At 50.9% G+C, this 24,777-nt stretch overlaps 1 protein-coding gene across 7 annotated transcripts in view; it reads left to right on the top strand.

Moving 5' to 3' along the window:
* The window catches only part of KIF9 (kinesin family member 9), a 54,360-nt gene that overhangs the window by 15,082 nt on the left and 14,501 nt on the right, over positions 1 to 24,777 (top strand). For 6 of the 7 annotated variants that reach the window (XR_012902148.1, XM_075922986.1, XM_075922987.1 and 3 more), the window contains 9 exons: positions 565 to 629; positions 4,493 to 4,570; positions 7,379 to 7,447; positions 7,928 to 8,032; positions 12,113 to 12,168; positions 13,329 to 13,419; positions 17,699 to 17,829; positions 19,456 to 19,653; positions 21,543 to 21,751. Coding sequence is in view for 6 of the 7 variants with exons in the window: in XM_075922986.1 (XP_075779101.1) it covers positions 565 to 629; positions 4,493 to 4,570; positions 7,379 to 7,447; positions 7,928 to 8,032; positions 12,113 to 12,168; positions 13,329 to 13,419; positions 17,699 to 17,829; positions 19,456 to 19,653; positions 21,543 to 21,751 (1,002 nt within the window). In the remaining variant the exon portion in view is untranslated. The remainder of the gene's footprint in view (positions 1 to 564; positions 630 to 4,492; positions 4,571 to 7,378; positions 7,448 to 7,927; positions 8,033 to 12,112; positions 12,169 to 13,328; positions 13,420 to 17,698; positions 17,830 to 19,455; positions 19,654 to 21,542; positions 21,752 to 24,777) is intronic. The other variant, XM_075922988.1, reaches the window with a different exon arrangement.

Raw genomic sequence — 24,777 nt, 5'->3', positions numbered from 1 at the left:
AACTCTCCCTGAGTCCTGCAGGAGCTGAGGGTGATCAGGACCTGGGCAAACCTGACAAACACAAAAACTGTAGCACATCTGGAATCTGTGGGCTAGCTATCCACTTTAACCACACTCGGTGGCATGTTCCAAACAGAGAAAGCAACTGAGGGCAGGTAGGAGACACTGGTAATAAGGAACCAAACTTGTATGAATTTAGGGTGGAATTTCAAAGCCCAATTCTGCTCCCCCCAGCTAGGCCGACAGTGAGCGCTTTGAAAATCCCACCTTTCAGCTTTAACCTCACTCCAGCCATTTAGTTTGCATTGCTCTGTACTTAGCACTGACTCCAAAGGCTGTAGCAAGAACATTTGGCTGTTCCCTTCTCTCATTCCATACCATCATGCTTACGGACATTATCTGACATGGTCACCACTGATCACCCTTTCTGTGTCCTCGGAGGAACAATCCCAGTGTTGCTATGTCTTTCGTTCCTCACTCGCTACAGAATATACACTTCTTCAGGTATATACACTGTACCGCAGACGTCACTTTCCTCTTCCTTGCTGGTTTTCTTTTTTCCAGGGGGAAACTGCAATACAGTCCTGGTGGCAAATATCTATGGTGAAGCTGCTCAGATAGAAGAGACTGTAAGTGGAGAGAGTGCTGTCAAAAATGATATCCTTCATCACAGCCTGTTTTAAAGACATTTCAGACCTGACTTTGCTCCAGTCAAAATCACGCTAGCGCTAACCATGATTAAAGTGTATCCTCCACAGGGACTTAGTTTACGATCCAAGGGAAGTATCATGTCTAATTCAACAAAATCATTTGACATTGCATCAAATGCGGCATGCTAAGAACTATATGGGACTGCATAAATTCCTCCATCTGCTAAGGCCACTGTGCAGTCATGTAAGCTATCCATTGAGGATGCAAATCTTCCAAGGGAAAAATAAGACCCCTACAGATAAATACTCAAGCCAAATTCAGCCTCAGATCTATGTATTATCATTATTTGTACTTTTCCAACAATGGGTTTGGAGCTGTACAGCACACAAGGAAGTAAATAGTTATACTTAAGGCCCTGTGGGAGTCAGAGATCTTTTTGAGAAAATTCCCGGCATTGTCATGCATGAAGTGTGGATTTGCATGGCATATGCAAAGTGCTGCAATGTTGCCAACAGCGAGGAGGCGGAAGTGAGCAGGTGTGTTCATCCATCTTGAGCTCAGAGCTGCTGGTAGTGTGCAGCTGCATCCCACTGGAGAAGCAGTTTGAGGGTGGGAGAGGGACGGGGGAGGGAGGGCGATGGTGTGCAGCAGCTGATTCATGTGAGGTGCAATAGCCAGTACTGCCACCATGTGGAACACGAGCCTCTGGGGCCTCAGTGGGGAGGAAGACATGGGCAGTTGTGCTCTGGTCTCCTGCTGAGTGTGATGCCTGGCTTGCATCAGCGTCATGTCAGAGCAGCTGTTTGGGCGGCCTTGGCAGCTGGCTTTGTGGAAGGTCCATTAACCAGTATGGCCACTGCTTAGAACACACACTAAGAGCATGTTTACACTAGCGAGATGATCAACCCTCCAGAGGTCAATCTTCTAGTATTTGATTTAGCAGCTCTAATGTAGACCCATAAATTGAACACTGAGGTCAGCCCCCTCCACTAAGCTAAGGGGAGAGGCAGATACATTGGAGGGCAAGGATCAGGTCCAGAGGGACTTAGGAAAATTGGAGGATTGGGCCAAAAGAAATCTCATGAGGTACAACAAGCAGAAATGCAGAGTCCTGCACTTTGGATGGAAGATTCCCAAGCATTGTTACAGGCTGGGGACCGACTGGCTAAGCAGCAGTTCTGCAGAAAAGAACCTGGGGACTCCAGTGGAGGAGAAGCTGGATATGAGTCAACAGGGCGCCCTTGTCACCAAAAAGGCTAACAGCACATTAGGATGCATGAGGAGGAGCGTTGCCAGCAGATCCAGAGAAGTGATTATTTCCTTTTATTCGGCTCTGGTGAGGCCACATCTGGAGTATTGTGTCCAGTTCTGGGCCCCCCACTACAGAAAGGATGTGGACGCATTGGAGAGGGGCCAGTGGAGGGCAACGAAAATAATGAGGGGGCTGGAGCACCTGACTTATGAGGAGAGGCTGAAGGATTTGGGTTTGTTTAGTCTGCAGAATTGAAGAGTGAGGGGGGATTTGAGAGCAGCCTTCAACTTCCTGAAGGGAGGTTCCAAAGAGGCTGGAGAGAGGCTGTTCTCAGTAGTGACGGGTGGCAGACCAAGGAGCAATGGTCTCAGGTTATAGTGGGGGAGGTCTAGGTTGGATATTAGGAAAAACTATTTCCCTAGGAGGGTGGGGAAGCACTGGGCTGGGTTCCCTAGGGAGTTGGTAGAATCTCCATCCCTAGAGGTTCTGAAGTCCTGGCTTGACCAAGCCCTGGCTGGGATGATTGAGTTGGGGTTGGTCCTGCTTTGGGCAGGGGGCTGGACTCGGTGACCTGCTGAGGTCTCTTCCAGCTCTAGGATCCCATGATTCTCTGGCGTCTGGTATTCCTTCTTCTGTGAAGAGTAAGGTAAGCTGACGGGAGTGTGTGCTCCTGTCGGCCTCCTGCTTCCACGGCTTGGCTTAAGTTAAGCCGACTCTAGCGATACATTTTGCATACCTAGAGTTGCGTACCTTAAACCGACCGGCCACACAGAGCATGAGACTGGCATGTGTAGCTGCCCCCTTCCACCTCCCTGCTGAGACCACAGTTGCTCATGTCCCAAATGGCAGGGGCACTGGCTACTGTGCCTCACATAAAGCCAGCTGCCAAGTCCCCCTCCCAATTGCTGCTCCACTCGCGATGAGCCATGTCAAGCACAAGACCAGCGCACTGATGCCTGCTTGCATCTCTCCACGGTTGGAAAAAGCAGAGCTGGGCTCATTTGGTGATTTCCACTCAGTCTGTGAAACTGTGATTTCCACGGGGCCATCGCTAGCCCCTCTACCTAGGGCTGAATTTAGCATTTGGTAGCACTACAAAAATAATTTGGTCTGCTCGTACCAGCAGTAACCTTCTCATGGTGGGATCACTTAGGCTTTGGAATAATTCTCCACAGCTTGTTGATGGTAGCCTCATTGCATGAGTCCTGCACTAGGGACGGAAGAATCCCAAGCATTGTTACAGGCTGAGGATTGAATGGCTAAGTAGCAGTTCTGCAGAAAAGGACCTGGGGATTCCAGTGGATGAGAAGCTGGAGATGAGTCAACAGTGTGCCCTCGTAGCCACGGGCGGCCCGTGAGCCTAGGCGAACTAGGCAGTTGCCTAGAGCGCCGCTGGCCCGGGTGCCCAATGATGACATCACAGGGCACCGGCGTGCCCCGTGATGACGTCACGGCCATTGATGGCCGTGCAGGTGGGGGCACCAGTTGTACCCTCTGCCTGGGGCACCAGCTGCCGCAGCCGGCCTCAAGCCACTCCTGCTTATAGCCAAGAAGGCGAATGGCATATTAGGTTGCATTAGGAGGAGCGTTGCCAGCAGATCCAGAGAAGTGATTATTCCCCTTTATTCGGGTCTTGTGAGGCCACATCTAGATCATTGTGTCCAGTTCTGGGCTCCCCACTACAGAAAGGATGTGGACACATTGGAGAGGGTCCAGCGGAGGGTGATCAAAATGATGAGGGGGCTGCAGCACATGATCTATGAGGAGAGACTGAGGGATTTGGGTTTGTTTAGTCTGCAGAAGAGAAGAGTGAGGGGGGATTTGATAGCAGCCTTCAACTTCCTGAAGGGAGGTTCCAAAGAGGCTGGAGAGAGGCTGTTCTCAGTAGTGATGGATGGCAGAACAAGGAGCAATGGTCTCAAGTTACAGTGGGGGAGGTCTAGGTTGGACATTAGGAAAAACTTTTTCCCTAGGAGGGTGGGAAGCGCTGGGGATGGGTTACCTAGGGAGGGGGTGGAATCTCCATCCCTAGAGGTGTTTAAGTCTCGGCTTGACAAAGCCCTGGCTGAGTTGATTTAGTTGGGATTGGTCCTTCCTTGTGTAGGGGGCTGGACTTGATGACCTTCTGAGGTCTCTTCCAGCTCTATGATTCTATGATTTAAAACAGGGCTGAACAAAACATGGCCATAAGCTATTGCAGGGAAGCATTCTGCAGGTTACCAGGGAGGGAGTTCACTAGCAGACATTTTCTGAGACTAAGTGACCTGTTATGACATTTTCTCTGCTAGGGGTATTAAGGTTGTGATTTATTATTTGTGTTGTGCTAGGTGCTGTACACACACATAACTCAAAGGACAGTCCCCATCCCACAGAATTTGCCATCTAAAGAGGCACAATCATGTAGAAGCGATGGGGAACTAGGAGACTGACTGCTGAAGTGGGGATGGTGTAGAATGCTGACCTACAATGCCATAGCTTTTCCACCTCTCGCTTCTGGGATCCTATAGTATTAAAACAGCAAAGGGTTTTGAGTCTGGTCTGGTGACCCAAGCTTGCTTCCTGCTTGATAGGCAAACTCATGTTTTCCAGCTGTCCTCGCTCCGTTTTGCTACCCGAATGCGATGGGTCACAACGGAGCCAGCCATCAATGAGAAATATGACCCAGAGGTATGTGTATGTTGGAGGGGAAATGGAAGGGAGGTTCTTTTTCTCAGGTCTAGGAAAAATGAAGACAGTGCTTCCAAGCTCCATCCCTGCGTGGAGCACATCTTCACAGAGAACATCTCTCCTCCTGTTCAGGCTTTGGCTACATTGCAGGGTTTTTGCACAAGAAACTTTTTGCAGAAGAGATCTTCCACTAAAACTTCTTGCACAAAAGCCCGTCCACACCTCAAAAGCGCATTGCAAAAGCGATGTGCTTTTGTGCAAGAGAGCGTCCACACAGCATGGCAAGAAAGTTCTGATGGCCATTCACAGAATGGCCATCAAACCACCTGTGCTTTTTCTGATAGGCTCTTTTTGCACAAGAAACCCCTGTTTGTTGAGTGTTCACACACACCTTTTTGTGCAAGAACTCTTGCACAAAAAGGAGTTATTCCTCGTAGAAAGAGGTATACCTATGCCGCAAAAAGCCCTCTGTTCTGTTGTTTTACCGTAACTTTTCTTGCGCAAAAATGCACTTGAGGTGTGGACGCTCCGTGGGTTTTTGCGCAAACATAGCTTCAGAGAATTGTCTCCAGTCCTGAGACCACCTCCCTTCCCACAGCTGGTCACACAACATCCTCACGACACGTACAGCAATGACTCAGGGTATGTCTACACTACAGAGTTTTGTTGGAAAAACCTGAGTTACGTCCACACTGCAATTGCATTCTTCCACAAGAAAATCGAAAGATCAGAGGGTTTTTTTCCAACATTGGTAATCCTCATTCTACGAGGAAGAAGCCTTTTTCCGAAAGAGCTCTTTTGCAAAAAGGCGTGTGTGGATGGGGAAGAGGGAGTTCTTTCAGAAGAAGAGGAAAGAGGAAAAAGCACAGGTGCTCTGGTGGCCACTCCGTCCATAGCAATAACAGCTTACGTGCGAGAGAGCATACATTCCAACTGGACGCTATCTGTTGAAAAAGCAGGTCACTTTTTCGATGCGCTTTGGCAGTGTGGACACTCTCTTTTGGAAGAAGTTTTTTCGGAAAATCTCTTCTGGAAAAAGCTTCTTCCAAAAGAAGCCTGCAGTCTAGATGTAGCCTCACATGGAAGAGGAACATTAGAAAAGTAATCAATATGCTTTAGAAGCGGCGAGGAGTCCTGTGGCACCTTATAGACTAACTGAAGTGTAGGAGCATAAGCTTTCGTGGGCAAAGACCCACTTCGTCAGATGCACTGACGAAGTGGGTCTTTGCCCATGAAAGCTTATGCTCCTACACTTCAGTTAGTCTATAAGGTGCCACAGGACTCCTTGCTGCTTTTGCAGATTCAGACTAACACGGCTACCCCTCTGATAATATGCTTTAGCTTTTTGAATGCCCTTTAAAACAGGGAGACTTGGCATTTTATGACCAACCAGTTCCCTTCAGACCCCCAGCAAGTGCTCCATGGACTGCACTGTAGGAATCACTGCTGCACAACACACATGGTGGGAGAGAACCCGGCTGTACTGTCCAGTCCGATGTCATGTGTCTCTCTAATAGTGGCAAGCAGAGAACCAGATAGAGCAGCTTCCTCTGAGAGTTTCAAAAGAGGCCGTGGACTGTGCAACAAGCTAGCCTTTCCCTGTCCTCTCCCTTTCTTTAGCTGTGAGCTAAACCGAGTGGAAAAGAAGTAAAATGTATTTCATGAGACTATTAAAGGTGGATGCTAATTGGGAGCTTTTCAAAGGCACAAAGGCCCCTTTGGGAACAGACTCCCACTGAAACTCATTGGGAATTGCCCCTCGTTAGCCAGTGCTTTACAATAGTGCAGACTAGGCAGGTAGCATGCAGTGTGGATCCGCTAGCGTAGTGCAGTCCTGTTAAAGGCAGCGCTGAAGCCACCGTTGATTCTGCAAATGCAGCACTGGGGCTCTGAGCCTGCTGTTTTCAAAGTAATGCCCTGCAGTCCAGAAAGGCCTCCGTATGGGGGCGCCGGATTGGTGAAGTGCTGAGCAGATAAACAGGCAGCGTTCCCTTTAAAAGCTGAAAGTAACTACACCGAGGCTACGTCTAGACTGGCATGATTTTCCGGAAATGCTTTTAATGGAAAAGTTTTCCATTAAAAGCATTTTCGGAAAAGCGCGTCTAGATTGGCACGGACGCTTTTCCGCAAAAGCACTTTTTGTGGAAAAGTGTCCGTGGCCAATCTAGACGCGCTTTTGCGCAAAAAAGCCCCGATCGCCATTTTCGCGATCTGGGCTTTTTTGTGGAAAACAAATCTCAGCTGTCTACACTGGCCCTTTTGCACAAAACTTTTGTGCAAAAGGGACTTTTGCCCGAACGGGAGCAGCATAGTATTTCCGCAAAAAGCACTGATTTCTTACAGTAGGAAGTCAGTGCTTTTGCGGAAATTCAAGTGGCCAGTGTAGACAGCTGGCAAGTTTTTCTGGAAAAGCAGCTGATTTTCCAGAAAAACTGGCCAGTTTAGACACAGCCCGGGTGGCTGCAAGATCCAGCAAATGAAGCTGTCCGGCTGGAAGTGGCACTAAGTGGTTCTCAGATGGCTCATTCAACATTTCAGTGCTGTGCTCCCAGCAGGGAATTCTCTGGGAGTTGGTACACAGCTGAGATGGGCCCGTAGGTGGTGGTTGACTTCTGTATTTGGGGAGGTGGGATGCTCTAGACAAGCCAATTGGGAGCAAATTCCGTACCTGCCTGAGGCTTGCTGTTTGGGGTGGCAACACCTGCACCCCTCCCAGCTATACCCCGCCAGCAGCCTCTCTAAATTTTCTTTGGGCAGTTCTTGGTCTCCTAGCTCCTGCTTACTTGGCGTCTTTTTGTTTCCTGCTAGCGGATGGTGAAGAGTCTGGAGAAGGAGATTTTTCTTCTGAAGCAGGAACTCACCATGCGCGACTGCTTGGTAAGGGACTGGCTGCCACTGCTAACTGGTGTCTCTGCTCTGGCGCTGGGGATCTTAACGGGTCTTTCACCTTGATTCGAATGGATCACTCCAGTCCGCCGCCTGGGCCTGTCAAGTCCTGCTGTCCCACTCCGTCCCCAGCGGGGTCCTTTGAGCTGGGACGGAGTTCTTCTGAGGGCTCCCCACCAGTTTTCCCCTCCTTAATGTCCCATTCCACAAGGTTTCATGTCATAGCGCTGAACTGCCCAGAGTGCTGGATGACATCTGGCATTGCCTGTCAAGCCCATCCAGAAAGGAGAGGCCGAGAGTGTACCACTCCCAGCCAGCTCCAGAGCCAGGCCAGTCCACAGGCTGAGAAGCAAAGTGCAAGAATAAAGCCTGCCGTGGCAAGGCACAGCCCAGCCAGGTGACAATCAGGCTAGCTTTTGCCCACCTTAGTGTAAATTGCTGCGGTTCAGTTGTTCGCCTCTTCATCCCTAGGCCAACCGCTCTCCGGTGACGTACGACCCTCTGAATGAAAACCAGATAGCAGAGATTAACTCTCAGGTCCACCGGTACCTAGAAGGAGCCATAGACGAAATCGATGTGAGTAGCTGCCTCACCGACAGGGGCTTGTACAACTTGTGCAACGTGTTAAATCTGGCTGGGTTCCAGCCTCTTTCAGCTAGAGGGAAGGAAATCAGTTTGTGGAAGAAGTGAATTTAGAATTGAAGGTTATTTACAGCGAAACTCCGCACAGCTGCCTCCCCTTTCCTTCAGTTCCCAGCACCAGGGTCCCTCACACACCAGAGCCCCCTCACCGTTAAGGAAGCTCTGGCAGGGATGTTCAATGGGATGATCTGCTGTGAGCTTCCTTAAACAGTGTCAGAATTCTGCCTCTGGTTAAAACCATGTCAGGCATGTTCCCAAGAGATCATTCAAAAACTGTTGCACCTTTTTTTGGGAGACAGGATCTTCTGGGGCGCTCCAGCCCCCATCTAGCTACAACCCGATCTGTCCACTCTTCGCTTTTCTCCCACCCCAAAGGTCCCAAAAAATGTTCCTTCAGTGATGGGGATTGAAAAGGGCTGGCTTCTGTGCACTCCAGGAAGTCTGATAGCCAGCCTAAGCAGGGGCAGGGAAGGACTGAGAAGTTCCTTATAGGGAAAGATGTCCTTGGAGGGATCAGGAAATCTTTTAGAGGGAAGGATACTTCTCTGAGAGTGGGGTGAATGTACTTTGGGACTTCTTAGAGAGGAAGGGATGATCCAGTGGTTAGGTCACTTGTTTTGGAAGAGCGAAGTTTAAGTCTCTGCTTTGTCCCACCCTCTGTGTATGACTATGTGCAAGTGCCTTAGATCCAGATCTGAAGTCATTTAAGGTCCAAACTCCTATTCATTGGTCTGGGCCTTAATCTGTAAAATGGGGATAATAGCTTTGTAGTAAAGCTGTGAGGGGCACTGGTGCTGGGAACCACTTAAGTATCTTAAGTAGATTGTCTCAGCACTGTGTGCACGAGGAGAGAGCAGTGTGGGATGGAGGGTTAGAAGCTGCCTCTTGCAACGTGTTTTGTGTTACGTTTTTGGCTGATTGGCTGATTATTCCTAATCTCTGGGGTTGTACAGGATACCTGCTCAGCTGGCATTGCCTCAGCCTATCAGATGGATTCCTCTGTTCTTAAAGCCCACATAAGAAGGGTGAACAATCATAGAATCCTAGAACTGAAGGGACCTTGAGAGGTCAAGTCCAGTCCCCTGCCCCCACAGCAGGATCATGGACTGGTTAAACCATCCCTGACAGGTGTCTGTCTAACCTGCTCTTAAAAAGCTCCAGTGATGGAGATTCCACAACCCCCCTAGGCAATTTGGTCCAGTGCTTAGCCACCCTGACAGGAAGTTTTTCCTAATGTCCAACCTAAACCTCCTATGCTGCAATTTAAGCCCATTGCTTCTTGTATCATCAGCAGCTAAGATTAACAATTTTTCTCCCTCCTCCTAGTAACAACCTTTTAGGTACTTGAAAGCAGCTATCATGTCCCCCTCTCATCTTCTCTTTTCTAAACTAAACAAGCCCAATTCTTTCCGTCTTCCCTCATAGCTCATGTTTTCTAGACCTTTAATCATTTTTTGTTACTCTTCTCTTCTCCAGTTTCTCCACATCTTTCCTGAAATGGGTTGCCTAGAACTGGACACAATCCTTCAGTTGAGGTCTAATCAGCGCAGAGTAGGGTGGAACAAAAGACAGAACTATGTAGCACTTTAAAGACTAACAAGATGGTTTATTAGGTGATGAGCTTTCGTGGGCCAGACCCACTTCCTCAGATCAATATGTGGAAGAAAATCGGCACAACCATATATACCAAAGTGATACAATCAAAAAAATGAATGCATGTGAAATTGACAAATCAAATTTCCTGGCTAAAAGACAGGAAACAAAGGGTAGGAATAAATGGTAAATTTTCAGACTGGAGAGGGGTAACTAGTGGTGTACCCCAAGGGTCAGTCCTGGGACCAATCCTTTTCAACTTATTCATAAATGATCTGGAGAAAGGGGTAAGCAGTGACGTAGTAAAGTTTGCAGATGATACCAAACTGTTTAGGATAGTCAAGACAGAAGCAGACTGTGAGGGACTCCAAGAAGATCTCACCAAACTGAGTGATTGGGCAACAAAATGGCAAATGAAATTTAATGTGGATAAGTGTAAAGTAATGCACATCGGGAAAAATAACCCCAACTATACGTACAGTATGATGGGGGCTAATTTGGCTACGACAAATCAGGAAAGAGATCTTGGAGTTATCGTGGACAGTTCTCTGAAAACTTCCACACAGTGTGCAGCGGCGGTCAAAAAGGCAAATAGGATGCTAGGAATTATTAGGAAAGGGATAGAAAATAAGACCCAGAACATCTTACTGCCCCTGTATAAAACTATGGTACGCCCACATCTTGAATACTGTGTACAGATGTGGTCTCCTCACCTCAAAAAAGATATTTTGGCCTTGGAAAGGGTTCAGAAAAGGGCAACTAAAATGATTAGGGGTTTGGAACGGGTCTCATATGAGGAGAGGCTAAAGAGACTGGGACTTTTCAGTTTAGAAAAGAGGAGACTGAGGGGGGATATGATAGAGGTCTATAAAATCATGAGTGGTGTGGAGAGGGCTGATAAAGAAAAGTTATTTATTAGTTCCCATAATAGAAGAACTAGAGGACACCAAATGAAATTAATGGGTAGCAGGTTTAAAACTAATAAAAGGAAGTTCTTCTTCACACAGCGTGTTGTCAACCTGTGGAACTCCTTGCCAGAGGAGGCTGTGAAGGCTAGGACTATAATAGAGTTTAAAGAGAAGCTGGATAAATTCATGGAGGTTAGGTCCATAAAAGGCTATTAGCCAGGGGATAAAATGGTGTCCTTGGCCTCTGTTTGTCAGAGGCTGGAGAGGGATGGCAGGAGACAAATCGCTTGATCATTGTCTTCGGTCAACCCTCTCTGGGGTACCTGGTGCTGGCCACTGTCGGTAGACAGGATACTGGGCTAGATGGACCTTTGGTCTAACCCAGTATGGCCGTTCTTATGTTCTTATGTAAATTTTAGAACAGAGTGGAGGTGAGGGGGGAAGGTTAGTGTCTGTGAGGTAATGACATAGGGGTGATAATAGGGGAAGTTTCTGTGAGGTAATGTCATTAGGGGTGATAAATGGGGAAGCTATCTTTGTAATGGGTCAGATAAATAGAGTCTTTGTTTAAACCCATACATAAAGTGTCAAATGTAACCATGAATGACAATTCTGAAGCGTCTCGTTGAAGTCTGGAGTTAAAGTTTCTTTGAAGCAATATGCATGTTTTAAGGTCACTGAGGGAATGACCAGTCTGGCTGAAATGACAAGCAACAACTTTCTCTCTGTGAGAGAGTCTTATGTCTGTTTTGTGGGCATTGATTCTTTGGCAAAGTGTCTGAGACGTTTGTCCAATGTACATAGCAAATGGACACTGTCGGCACATGATGGCATAAATTATATTTTTGGATGAACAGGAATATGTGTTCTTGGTCTTGTAACTGGCATGGCAAGTCCAATAATGGTGTCAGCAGAGTAAATATGTGGACAAAGTTGGCACCGGGGTCTGTTGCAAGGGAAAGTTCCAGGGTTGGTATTAGTGTGATATGTCCTGTGGTTGTTGGTAAGACTCATCCTGAGGTTAGGTGGTTGTCTATAGGAGACTATGGGCCTGTCTGAAGAATGACATCTCGTGTCTTGCTCACCACACTCCCAGAATCATGTTTGCTTTTTTTGCAATAGTATCACACTATTGACTCATGTTTAGCTTGTGGTCCACTCTGACCCCTAGATCCCTTCCTGCAGTGCTCCTTCCTAGACAGTCGCTTCCCATCTCATAGAACTGGAAGGGACCTTGAGAGGTCATCGAGTCCACTCTCTTCCCTCACAGCAGGACCAAGTACCATTCCCATTTCCCCGTGTGTGATGTACATTGCCACATGGGCCTGATTCTTCCACTGCAGGACACAGGGACTCTCATGGAGTTACCTGTACACGGAGGCTAGAGATCAGGGCCCTGGGATTCTTTAGTATTTGAACCAGCCTTATAGAGCAAGTTCTGTAAATGTTCCACAGTGAGTCTGACTACAGCACACTCCAAGCCTTATATCTTAATTCTCTGTATCTCCCTCAGATAATGAACATCAGGCAGATCCAAGAGGTTTTTAACCAGTTCAAAGTGATTTTAAGGTAAGATGCTGCAGCCAAAACGTGCCCTCGATAAGATTTGGAAACACTCCACCACGCTTCTGTCTGTGACATCACAGCCGTGTCATGACACTGCTGGTGATGTCAGAGAATAACTTGCAGCTGTGAAAAGCTCAGCCCAGCTCCTGATGGCTTGCTTGGGGGAGGCTACTGCTGGCTAACCAGGGGTACCCCATGTGTCATGAGAATGATCCTTGGATGATGGGCTGCATGAATCGGTCACGTGTGCTCTGGTATCTGGTCAGGAGGGGTCACATGCTACAGTTACACACCTAGCCTGATGTCACTGCTGGAAGATTTAGAGAAGGGAAGAGGCTTGTTCAAACCCAAGTGCCCATGGTATGTCAGAGGATGGGCATTCCTGCTCCACAGGTCCCCACGCTGGCCCAGATCTCTTGCTATTTGCATGGGTTTCATTCCCCAGGGAATACTTTTCTGGGGCTAAAATGAAGCAAGATGATCAGGTCTTCTCATGGTTCTGCCATCCATGACAGAAATATGGTGGAGCTGTATTATTTGGACAATAAAAAAGGCTCCCTAAAGTCTGCAAAAAACTAGTGGAAAGTATAAGTGTCTTAACAGAAGAGATTTCTAGGCCAAAAGGGCAAGCAGCGTGGAAAAAAGGTGGGATGAAGACAATGGCAGGAGGTCACAACAGGTGCAAGAAGGAAAGCTGGTTGGGAAGACTGTAGGAAGCGGGAGGGGGACTAGGAGGAAAAGAGCAGAGGCAGAAGCAGTGGCGTAGTGAGGGGACGGGGGGTAGTTTCCTCCAGGCGCCACGCTAGGGGGGCACTAATTTAGTCCCCCTCTGCTCCACCTGTCATCCCTTGGCTCGCCTGCTCGTCCTCCTGCCACCAGCAGCTGGAGCCTCCTCCCCACCTCCCCGGCCCTAGCCCAACCCTCCTCCATCTCCGCCAGAGGTTAGTGCGTGCAGGGGCCCAGCCCCAAACTGGAGGGGGCAGGGAAAGACGTGGTACAAGCTCCCCTCCCTTCTCCCAGGGTCGGGCTCAACACCCTCACTACGCCTCTGGGCAGAAGTAGAGGTGCTAGTAGGCACAGCTTTCTTCCACAGTATGACAGAGGTTGGGGCTGTATGATGTGTTTCCTTGAGCACAATGAAAAGGACTCTTCTCTCTCCCCAGCCAACAGGAGCAGGAAGTGGAAGCCAGATTGCGAAGCAAGTACACGCTGATAGACAAAAGTGACTTTGCAGCCATCGCTGCTGCTCAGAAGGTAGGGGCTTGGGCCTCGGCACTCTGCCGCCAATTCTTCCTGCGCTGCTTGAGAGGAACCACTGACAGCTAAGGCTCTGCGCTACCCACAGCGACGGGCATGACAGAAGAATAGAGCTGCACCACCTCCGAGAATCTGGCCCAGTATTTTAACAGGGCTATTTATAAAAACAGAGAAAAAGTAAATATGCAAGAATTACTGAATCAAAGATGTCTGTGTGTGGTAAAATACAGGGCCAGATCCTCTGTCCCACGATGGCCCTGAGCACTGTTGGAGCAGCATAAAGAATGTTTCCCCCACCCTAAAGGCAGCTGTGGATTTCCTTCTGTAATTTAGGATGCCAGATATTTCTCACTCTCGGCTTTGTTTTTAGTTATTCCCAACTTTCTGACACCTCCATCTTCTGAGGGTTCACCTCCGTGCATACACTGCGCTTCAGTTTATTCCCTTGCAATGGGTATAAGAATAATGATCTACCTTGCAGACTGGTGGGGCTTAACTATGGGTGCTCGGAAGTCCTTAGAAAAAAGGCACAATAGAAATGCCAAGTACAGGCAGTCCCCGGGTTACGTACAAGATAGGGACTGTAGGTTTGTTCTTAAGTTGAATCTGTATGTAAGTCGGAACTGGCGTCCAGATTCAGACACTGCTGAAACTGACCGCCAGTTCTGACTTACATACAGAATCAACTTAAGAACCCCAGGCGTCCCCAAGTCAGCTGCTGCTGAAACTGATCAGCAGCTGATTCCAGGAAGCCCGGGGCAGAGCAACTCTGCCTGGGGCTTCCTGTAGTCAGCGCTGGTCAGTTTCAGCAGAAGCTGACTTGGGGACGCCTGGGGCAGAGCAGCTGGGGTGCTGCTGGGTTGCTCCAGTAGCGCCGCTCCTCAGCACTACTGGAGCAACCCAGCAGCACCCCATCTGCTCTGCCCCAGGTGTCCTGATTCAGCCGCTGCTGAAACTGACCAGCAGCGGCTGAATCAGGACCTGGGGCAGAGCAGCTGGGGTGCTGCCGGGTTGGTCCAGTAGTGCCCAGAGCGGCGCTGCAGGACCAATCGGCAGCGCCCCAGCTGCTCTGCCCCAGAGTCCAAAACAAAAGCCTGGTCTGCTGGGGGGGGGAGCACACTAGCTGCGCTCCCCCCCCCCCCAGAAGACCAGGGACACGGGGAGCAGAGCCGCAGTGGCAGCAGGGTGCCGCGCCTCTGAGGCGTTGCTCTGGCAAAGCCTCAGAGGTGAGGGATCCCGCCGCGGCTGCGGCTTCAGTCCGGGAGACTGTGGTCTGCTGGGGACGGTCCCCAGCAGACCACAGGCTCCCGGACTGAAGCCGCAGCCGCGGGGGGGTCCCGCGCCTCTGAGGCTTAGCCAGAGCAAAGCCTCAGAGGCGCGGGGAACCGCCGCTGCTGCCGCTTCAATCTGGGTGCCTGTGGTCTGCTGGGGACGGTCCCCAGCAGACCACAGGCACCCAGATTGAAGCGGCAGCAGCGGCGGTTCCCCGCGCCTCTGAGGCTTTGTTCTGGCAAAGCCTCAGAAGCGCGGGAACCCGCCCGGTGCCCCTGGTCTGCTGGAGACGGTCTCCAGCAGACCAGGGGCACCGGAGCAGCTTACGAACGGGGCTTTCTCACCCCGACTTCCGGGGTGAGAAAGCCCCGTTCGTAAGTGCGGATCCGACGTAAGTCGGGGACTGCCTGTATTGTCATAACACAACACTGCACAATCTCCAGGCAGACCTCATCCCAGGCGTGAATGTGAAGCTGATCTGGAAAACAAACCAAGTGTGAGTTAAACCGATATCTGTGCTGAATGGCCATTCAGCCATGCCACTGACGCACAGACCGAAATCATATTTTACGTATGAAATCCTTGTCCAGGGTCCTTTGCTGAATGAAGATCACCCAGAGTGCATCATTCTCCGATGTCGATATGACTCACAATATGTGCACACCCTACTCACGTTCAGGGGCGGTTGGGGGTTGTATGGACATGGCGGTAACCCCTACAGCCGGGCTACTCAATATGCAGCCCGTGGGCCACACGCAGCCCACCGCCCCTTTGTATGTGGCCTGCGGTGCTGTGAGCCGCTTCCCAGGCTGCCTGCCTCATCGCTGGGGCTCCAGTAGCAGTGCCGAGCCACGCAGCTTTGAGACAAACCGCCTTTGCCGGAGCTGCCGGCCGGGGAGGAGCAGTAAGTGGCAGTGGCAGGGCATGCCTGCCGCATCTGCCACAGCAGCAGTGCCTCCTTTGAGCGGAGCTGCGCTGCACGGCACTGAGACAGGCTGCGTCAGTGTGGGAGCTGTTGGCCAGCGGGGACAGGGGTGGCAAAAGGTGGCGGCAGAGCACACCTGCCGTGTCTGCCACAGTGACAGCGCCTTCCCGAGCCAGGCCACGTCGGCATGTGCGCAGGAGCTGCCACGGGCGGCAAGAGGTAGCAGGAGAGCCGGGCAGCGAGGCACATGACAAGGCAGCGGCAGAGCGAGGCCGGGCCGAGAAAGATCTGCACTGGGGCTTGGGCAGGGTTAACGTGTCCGGTTTTCCCCTGACGTGTCCTTGTTTTCACATGTTAAATCGCCGTCCAGACAGGTTTTTTAAAAGGCAAAAAATGTCTGGGATGTTTTGCCCTGCAAAGGGAATCAGGGAGGACGCGGTGGTATGTGCCTTCAGTGGAATGTTCGGAGCCGCACGCCCGGGCCGTTCACGGCTGCTCTGTGCACGGGCCCCAGCGCCTGGAGGGAAAAGCATGTGGCTCCGGCGAGACCCAGGGCCTTACCCTCTGTCCCGCGAGATTTATGTGCCCAGCTCTATGGGAAGGAAAGGGCATTGAGTTAGAGCAGGGAGGCTGGGGGTGCCTGGCTCTGGGGAGGGGAGGGGAGAGGCATTGGGTTGGAGCAGGAGGTTGGGGGATATCTGGTTCTAGTGGAGGGGAAGGGCATTGGGTTGGAGTGGGTGGGCTGGAGGGTGTCTGGTTCTGGGCGAGGGGTGGGTGCATTGGATTAGAGCAGAGGGACCTAGCGGGTGCCTGGCTCTGGGGAAGGACACTGGATTAGAGCAGGAGGGCTGGAGGGTGCCTGGTTCTGGGGGAGGGTAGGGGCACTGGGCGTTCAACCTTCTGACTTCGTTCATTTCCTGTAGGTCAGCAGTGGGTCTATGGGTTAGATTTGGGGGTCCCAGTCTCTGCTCTGGGAGGACTGTGGGAGCTGGTGCTTGGTGGGGCGGGTAGGGGAAAGGAAGGGATTCTTGGAAGCAGGATTCCTGGGTTCCTTTTCTAGCCAGGCCACTTCTCCCCTCGGTGCCTTTAACTTCACATTGATTGTACTTCTATTTCAGTAAATATTGTATTGGCAGGTTTTGTTTGATTTGTTAAACTTGTGAAACCAAAACAAAAAAATCGTCAATAGAACGGTCTTCTTTCTATACGTGTTTTAGTCGTTACATTGGTGAACTCTCATTGTTTGGAAAACAAATGGAGAAAATAGAAATGGCCACTATTTTCTAAGGAAGATGGAATGTAGATTGTGAGGTAATGTCAAGTGTGTCTGGTAGTTTTGTTGAAACCATCTGGCAACTCTATGAGCTGTTGCCTACCAAAGTCTGGGGATCTCCAGGTGCCTCAAGCTGGGCTGCTCCCTGGAGCTCTGCCAGCAATGGAAGTGTAGTCTGAGCCCGAGTCCTCAGCTTCTGCTGGGAGGGTCTGTGGCTAGCTCTCAGCAGGGGCTTCCACCAGACATCCTTCCTCTCCAGCATCCCCCCCAGACTGAGCTGAGCTGCTTCTCTTTATATTCACCCAGCATTTCGAGCATGCTTGGTACAGCCCGAAGGCGGGACTTCCTGTGCTCACAATGTGGTGTTTCCCATACTGGACTGGAAGGGATTATATTCAACCTGTCACAGTGACACCATGATTACACAGAGATTTCTGGTGTTTGTTGTAAGGTGTCAGACTAACGCATTCGGGGATATCGTTAAACCCAGAAAGTACATCAGGCTCTAATAAAGGCCTGGGGAAGAAATGTTAAAAGTTAGTTTAAACCTGTTTCTGTGACGGTGGCGTCTACTTCCTCCAAACCTGGTTACTGGGAGCACTGAGCACCTAGATCTGAAAGTAACTTCGAGGGCGTTTTCCCTTCTCAGTTCATCTGGGAGATACTTTTTCCTCCACGATGCTAGGGGGCAAATCTGGCTTTAGATTAAGGAACTGGACAGGCTAGCCACTCTGAGCAGATCACAAGCTGGACACCTGCGGGGCTAATCCTTCCTCAGTCACAGTTTCCGCTCTCCCTGATTTCAGGCAGGCCTGGTTGATGCAGAGGGCCATCTGGTGGGGGAAGTGGACGGACAGGGCTTCGGGATTGGAGTTGCTCCTTTATCCAAACAAGTTGCAAAGAAAGTTAAAGCCAAGAAAGGCAAAGAGCTGATCAGGTGAGTGGGCATGTAAAACCACCGAGCCCTCTCCTTTAGCCAGGTGCTGTTCTGCTCCTGAAATCTTCCCTGTGGCAGGGACATGTCACATCCTTTGCAATAATGGGGTTCATGGGCTGCTTTGGACCCACAGGGGTAAGTAGCTACCCAAGAGGGCAGGCCTTGGAGAAACAGCTCCACTGGCCCTTGTGATATTCTGTGTTTGTTCCAACAAGGATGTCCCGGCCTTCCAGGATCGGTGTTGATACACGGCTGGGCCATGGTCACAGAGCCCATGGGCAGCGTGTGCAGCTTGTCTTTGAGGCAGCTCCTTACCCCGCCTCTTCTGGTTAAGGCCCCGTGGCCCTGGCTGAGGAGTGGGAAGGCTGCAAGCTCTGTTGGGGGTGATGGGGGAGAGGGGCTGAGAGCTCCGGGACTCTGGTAGAGGTCTGAGCCTGGAAGCGCCCCCCCTCCTGCCCACAGCTCCACCCGTGGCCCAACCCCATTCCCCACGGCCCAGCCCCGCTCTGCATCTTCCCCCCAGACCCTGCCCCCCACTCGTCCCTCTGCTGCTGCCCCAAGACTGGAAAGGCTCTGAGCCCTCACCCTGGTCTCAGGGCCACAACAATGGGCAAAGAGCTCCTTTAGCCCCGGGGCGGTGGCAGGGGGAGACCACTGCCCCTTCCCCTGGAGGTGTATGGTTTGGGGTGGGTTAGCTTCCCCCCGCCACCGATACATGCTGCCCATGACAAATCTGCCGCTGAGAAAGGGTCTTTGCACAGTCCATGTCAGACTTGGCCCGTTGGTGTTGTGGAGGGCTGGTACATGCAGGATTTACTGCACACGATGAACTGGGTTTATTACAGCAGCGCCTAAGGGCCAACCCAGAATGGAGCCCACTGTGGTAGGTACTGTGTCAGTAACGCAGGCGTCGACAGTCCCTCCCTTGGAACGGTCAAGCCTCAGTAGGCCAGACAGGCACAGCATGGGGAAGGACAGATCACCCCAGCAGGGCCACCCATGTGATCGCAGCAAAAGGCACCTTGGTGCTATTGTTGGGTGGGTGGGTGTAGTTAGAAGGGGCTCAGCTACCTGGGAAGGAGGGAGGGTGCAAGGGCAGGGGAGGAGAGGAGAAGGAAAGAGGTGCACATGTGGAGTGAAGCTAAGCCACAGCGGCTAACTAGGGGGTTGGCACAAACAGCCCATCAGCACAGGGCAGGGACAGTCCAGTCAGAATGGGAGGGTGTTCTCTGAATGCCCAGAGGCTCCTGTTCTTGCTACTTCTGTTCCTGCCTGCTGGATCCTGGTACCCGTGAGTGGGGGGCATCTCCCCGGCATGTTTCTGGGTCCAGGAGGGTGCTGGGGAGCTGCTGTACCCCAACATGCAGCTTGCACTGTCATCTCCTAGCTCACACAGGGTGTCCCCGACCGAACACACGCAGGGAGGCCACTTTGAGAAGATTCTCCACTCTTCTTCCTTAAACTGGACCTGGGGCTAAGCCACGTCTTCTGGACTTGGCCACTAGATTCCCTTGAGAAGGAACAGGCCCAGATGGCCAGTCCCTGGATCAGATCAGGTTGCTGTCGTGACGCTTTCGTATCCAGGTTTTGTCACATGCAGGAAATTGACCGTCTCTTTGTTCTTAGCCCCATTGCCAGGAAGGAAGGGTTTGGAAGTCCTGTTTTGGGGAAAGAGATGGATTCTGTGTCCCCATCAAAGAGTCAGCTGGTAAGTTCCACAAAGGATCTGGACGGGAAGGAAGGACTACCCCGGGAGCCGGATACTGCTAGCATGGAAACCCATCGCTCCGACTCAGGGCCCAGGGAGGATTCCCACCGACCGAGGTAATCTTCCCCTCTTTTAAATTCACCCACGGGCGTGGCTCCCTGGGGGGATACCTGTGGGAGCAGGGGCAGATGACCGTTTTGCGGGGCCCCGGGCAGCATAATTTCACGGGGCCGCCCTTTGCCACGGCGCATGCGCGGGGCTTTTTGAAGTGCGGGGCCCGGGGCAGCCGCCCCGTTCGCCCTGCCGTATATCCGCCCCTGCGTGGGAGGTTAGCTCAAGAATGTGGCTCCCTGGGAGGATACCCGTGGGAGGTTAGCTCAAGGGCGTGGCTCCCTGGGGGGATACTCATGGGAGGTTAGCTCAAGGGTGTCACTCCATGGAAAATCCAGCATCATCATAGATATTTCCTGATCACTTTCTGAAGTTGAGCATTTTCTCCTCCCCTGCATTCTCACACTGGCCTGAGAGGCAACTAGAATTTTGGATCAATAAATAGAGCCCTTCAGTTCATGGCTATCTGCTTTACAGCCACAGGTATCTGCATCCACAGCAATGGATATCTGCGGCTCAGTTTGTGGATACGGGTACGGATACCAGTTTTGGATCTAGCACCATGTGCATTTGCGGCTATCTGTGGGTGTCCTCCGCAGATGTGCATGTGCATGTGCATATCCACTGAACATTTTTGCTGATGCAGATATTAATTTTGTATCCACGCAGGGCTCTGTCAGTAAGATCCAACTGTCTGAGAAGAGTCAATTTAGGCAGTTTCTAGGGACCATGGCGTCTCTGTTAGGAACTCTTCCTTGGTTGACAAGCCTGACCACTCTTGCAAGGCTGCACCGATGCAGCCGCACTGTTGCCGCACTAGAGGGAAGATGTTCCATATGCCAATGGGAGATCTTTTCCTATAGGCATAGATATGCTCTTCCATGAGAGGAGCAGCCTGCCAGGTAGAGCTGTCGGTAGCTGTCTGTACAGGGAGTTAGGTGAGTATAGCTGGGGGCTCAGGAGTGCAGCAGAGCAATACCAGCTGTCATGGCTCCTTCCCCACTCTGGCATGATAAATGCAGAAGTGGGGGCCAGCAAGTGTACCCCAAAGCCTTATCTACCAGGCTTTGGTATAAAACTTCCCCCCAAGATCTTAAAAACCTAGATCTTGGGAATAAAACTTCCGCTGCCACCACCCAAATGTTGATAAAGAAATCGGGGAAAAGATCATTTGGGAAATCTTACCCCTAAAACAAAAATCAGGGCACACCATTAACCACTGCCAGGTTAATAAAAAGAAAAGAAAGAACTTTTATTATTACAACAATATTCCTGTTGCAAGCATAATGACTAGATAGCAGGGTAACAAAATATACTCATGGAGAAACTCCATGGGCCTAGAACTTAGTTACAAAGAAAAGCCAAAACATCTTTAAGCAGTGCCAGATCTCAGACCCCATACCCAATCCTTAAAACAATAAAACCTAACGAAACTACCTAAACTTTACCCTACTTACAGAAAATGAAGAATGGTGTCTTGGAGAGAGAGAGACAATGCTTGTCCCTCTCTGTAGCTGCAGAGAACTCTCTCCCAGAGACAAAAGGACAAAGGAAAAACCCAAATTCCTTTGTCCCAGGTTGAAACTCCCTCCTACATTCCTACTGGTCTCTCCACCTGGCTAGGTGTAGTTAACCCCTTAATCCCCAGGCTGCTGGCTAACCTTCATAATCATGACACCAGCATAAGCTGTTAGTGGCAGCCAAGCTGTCCAGGGAGAAGAGGCGTGGCGGGTAGTAGAGTGGCAGTACCACGGTGCGGCAAAGGTTCTGCAAGGCCTCCATGAGATGGAATTTACAGGCACTGAGTATCAGCCCACTCAGGTGCACTAAGTAAACCTGATGCTGAAGCAACTGACCCCTCCTGGGTTTTCTCTTTTTCCGAACCCTGGCCCAGTTCCCCTCCCGCTAAACTGGCGGCGTTTGAGGAGTTTAAGAGCGAGCGGGGCAGTGAGATCAACCGGATCTTTAAGGAGAACAAAGCCATCCTCAGCGACAGGAAGAAGAAGGCGAGCGAGCTCACCCGCCGACTCAACCTGAGCAAACAGGAGATGGACGTCACCAGACAGGCTCTCGGGGCTCAGAAGAAGGAGAGGGAGGAGCAGGGTAAGTGGCCTACAGCCAGGGCTCCTAACCTTTCTTACATCATGGACCGGCAAACCCAGTCACAAACTTTTGGTGGACTGGCAACATTTGAGTTGCATATTTGCATATTCATTATGCAAATAAGGGATATGCAGATATGCAAATAAAATGTTACCTGTCTGCCTAGCCCCAACCCAGTCCCTTGCCCCCCAATGCCTAAAACCCTTTAATCCCCACCCCTTTGACCCTATAACCTCTGACCTTTACAGCCCAACCTCTTGCCCCCTCACCCTACCATACCCTCACCCAACACCCCTTTGCCCCACCCCACCCTCGCACTCCCAGAGTGAGGCTGCCCCCTTTGGGGAGTGTGGCCATTACTGCTGTGTGGGCAGGGAGAGGAGCCATTGGTGGCCCACCCCCCCCTTCCCAAGCACGCCCCCATGGGTAGAGGTGGGGAGGGGGAGAGCGCAGAGCCCCAGCCAGGCCACCATCTTACCTGGGGGGGGGAGAGGGAGGGAAAGCCGGCTCCCTGTGTGATCGGCTCCTGCTGCCCCCCTCGCCCTCCACACTACTGTCTCTAGCAGAGGCAGCAGTGCCAGGGGAGGTTGAGGCAGATCCGGTACTCGTGTGGAGCCTTCTTAAAGCTAGCTACTCACGGGCATTGGCTTCTACTTCTCTCTCCCCCGGTGCCTCCGATACAGAGGCAGAAAAGGGGGAGTGCATGTAGTCAATAGGATTAACTGATGAGCCCAGGCTTAACAGTTAATCATTTATTCGACTATGCACTAACATTCCTAGTTCACAAACCAGAGATAAAAAAAAAAGGTAACCTGATTGTGTCTAACTACACATTCCCTGTCTACTCACATTTGTTTTCCAAGGTTCCATCCTTTTTGGCCATTAATTTCACTGGAAATTCCATGTCTGGCTCCCAGCGTGTCTTTCGTCTCTCTCCCCAGCTCTTGCTCTAAAACCCCACAAAGAACTGCAGCAGGCACATCACTGCTTTCAAGCCAAGTCTCACACTTTCTCACGCTTCTGGATACCAACACTTCCTGGATACCCCGTTCTGGGTTTAACCTTTTACAGGCAAATTAGTTACTGAATGCTGGGATGTCTGGAAAAGGAGCACTCCTCTCATCCATCCCAGGGCATCAGTGATTTGCACAGAAGCTCTGACCACCCTTCCCATATACAGAGCGGCTACGTCTAGACTGGCATGATTTTCCGCAAATGCTTTTAACGGAAAAGTTTTTCCATTAAAAGCATTTGCAGAAAAGCGCATCTAGATTGGCTCGGACGCTTTTCCACAAAAGCACTTTTTGCGGAAAAGCGTCCGTGCCAATCTAGACGCGGTTTTGCACAAGAAAGCCCCGATCGCCATTTTCGCCATCGGAGCTTTTTTTCATAAAACCGTTTTTAGCTGTCTACACTGGCCCTCTTGCGCAAAAACATTTCCGGAAAAGGGCTTTTGCCCGAACGGGAAGTCAAAGCATTTGAACAAGAAGCACTGATTTCGGACAGTAGGACATCAGTGCTTTTGCGCAAAATCAAGCGGCCAGTGTAGATAGCTGGCAAGTTTTTGCGCAAATTGCCTGCTTTTGCGGAAAAACTTGCCAGTCTAGATGCAGCCAGCCTGTCTATGCTTGTGGCTTTTGTCGTGCTGAGGCTTTTAGCGCTGGCCAGGTAACACTCCAGACGAGAAGAGGAAAAGCACCTCCATTCATATAGACAAGCTGTAGCACCAACTAAGTCACTACAACAACTTGCTTAAGGTTTTATACCCGTGACGGGACATTCAGGCTACGTTTACACTGCAGGCTTCTTGCGCAAGAAGCTTTTTGCGGAAGAGATCTTCTGCAAAAATGTCTTGCACAAGAGCGCCTCCACACTGCAAAAGCGCATCGGAAAAGCGATGTGCTCTTGTGCAAGAGAGCGTCCAGACTGCATGGATATTCTCTCGCAAGAAAGCTCCGATTGCCATTAACAGAATGGCCACCAAAGCACCTGTGCTTCTTTCAATAGGCTGTTTTTCTGCAAAAAAAACCCGTTTCCCATCCACATACACCTTTTTGCACAAGAACTCTTGCACAAAAAGGAGTTATTCCTCATAGAAAGAGGAATACCGGTACCGCCAAAACCCCTCTGTTCTGTTGATTCACTGTTACGTTTTCTTGTGCAAAAACACACTTGAGGTGTGGACGCTCCGCCAGTTTTTGCGCAAAAATGGCTGGTTTTGCACAAAAACTCTGCAGTGTAGATGTAGCCTCAGTGTTGCAGCAACGTGGCAGAATGAGTTGGCGTCAGCCAAAGGGAGATCGGAAAGGCTTTTCTAATGGTAAAGGAAGTTCCAGATAGGAAGCAGGCCCACTCCTAAATGAGCAGGAGCATCTTATTTACTGCCCGCCCGATTCTGATAACCTCACCCCTGGTCACATCCTGCTCCACATCTCATCTCATTGAAGTCGCGCTTGTGGAGGGAGGTGGAAGTGAGGGGGTCAGAACCTGCCCCAACACTAGTTGGACTTTCCTGGTTTTACACCTCTGTACACACAGAGATTTTTGCCCCCTCATTATAGCAACTCTTTACCAGTGTCTTTCACTGTCAGGCTGCTTGCTCCGTAACTGCCTGGGTTCTCTTTGGTCCCCTTTGTAAAGATCAGTTCTAGGTTTGCCCTTCTCACCTGTCCTCCATGGGCTCCCAAAGAGTGACAGTTCTGAGTCTGCTTCAGCTGGCTCAGGCCTGGGCAAAATACAGCCCGTGGGCCGCATACAGCCCACCAAGCCACTGGATCCAACCTGTCGAGGCAGCGTGGAGCCCCAGGCAGGCTCCCCTGCTTCCCCGCAGCCCCCCGCACCGAGCAGAATCGCGGCTGCAGGGCTCCCTTTCTGTTTTAAAACTGGAGGGGAGGAGGGAAGTTTTAGGAACCGCCCCGCCCCCAGCACATTCCTATTGGCCGGTTTCTGGCAGGCCCCAGCCAATGGGAGCTGCTTGTTGGAGTAACAGGCAGTCAAGAAGAATCTCCTGGGCTCAGTTATTCATG

The sequence above is a fragment of the Pelodiscus sinensis genome, chromosome 2 (genome assembly GCF_049634645.1).
Source record: "Pelodiscus sinensis isolate JC-2024 chromosome 2, ASM4963464v1, whole genome shotgun sequence".
Taxonomy (NCBI): domain Eukaryota; kingdom Metazoa; phylum Chordata; order Testudines; family Trionychidae; genus Pelodiscus; species Pelodiscus sinensis.
The sequence above is the reverse complement of the archived record's forward strand: the minus strand, read 5'-3'. Positions and strand labels throughout refer to the sequence as shown.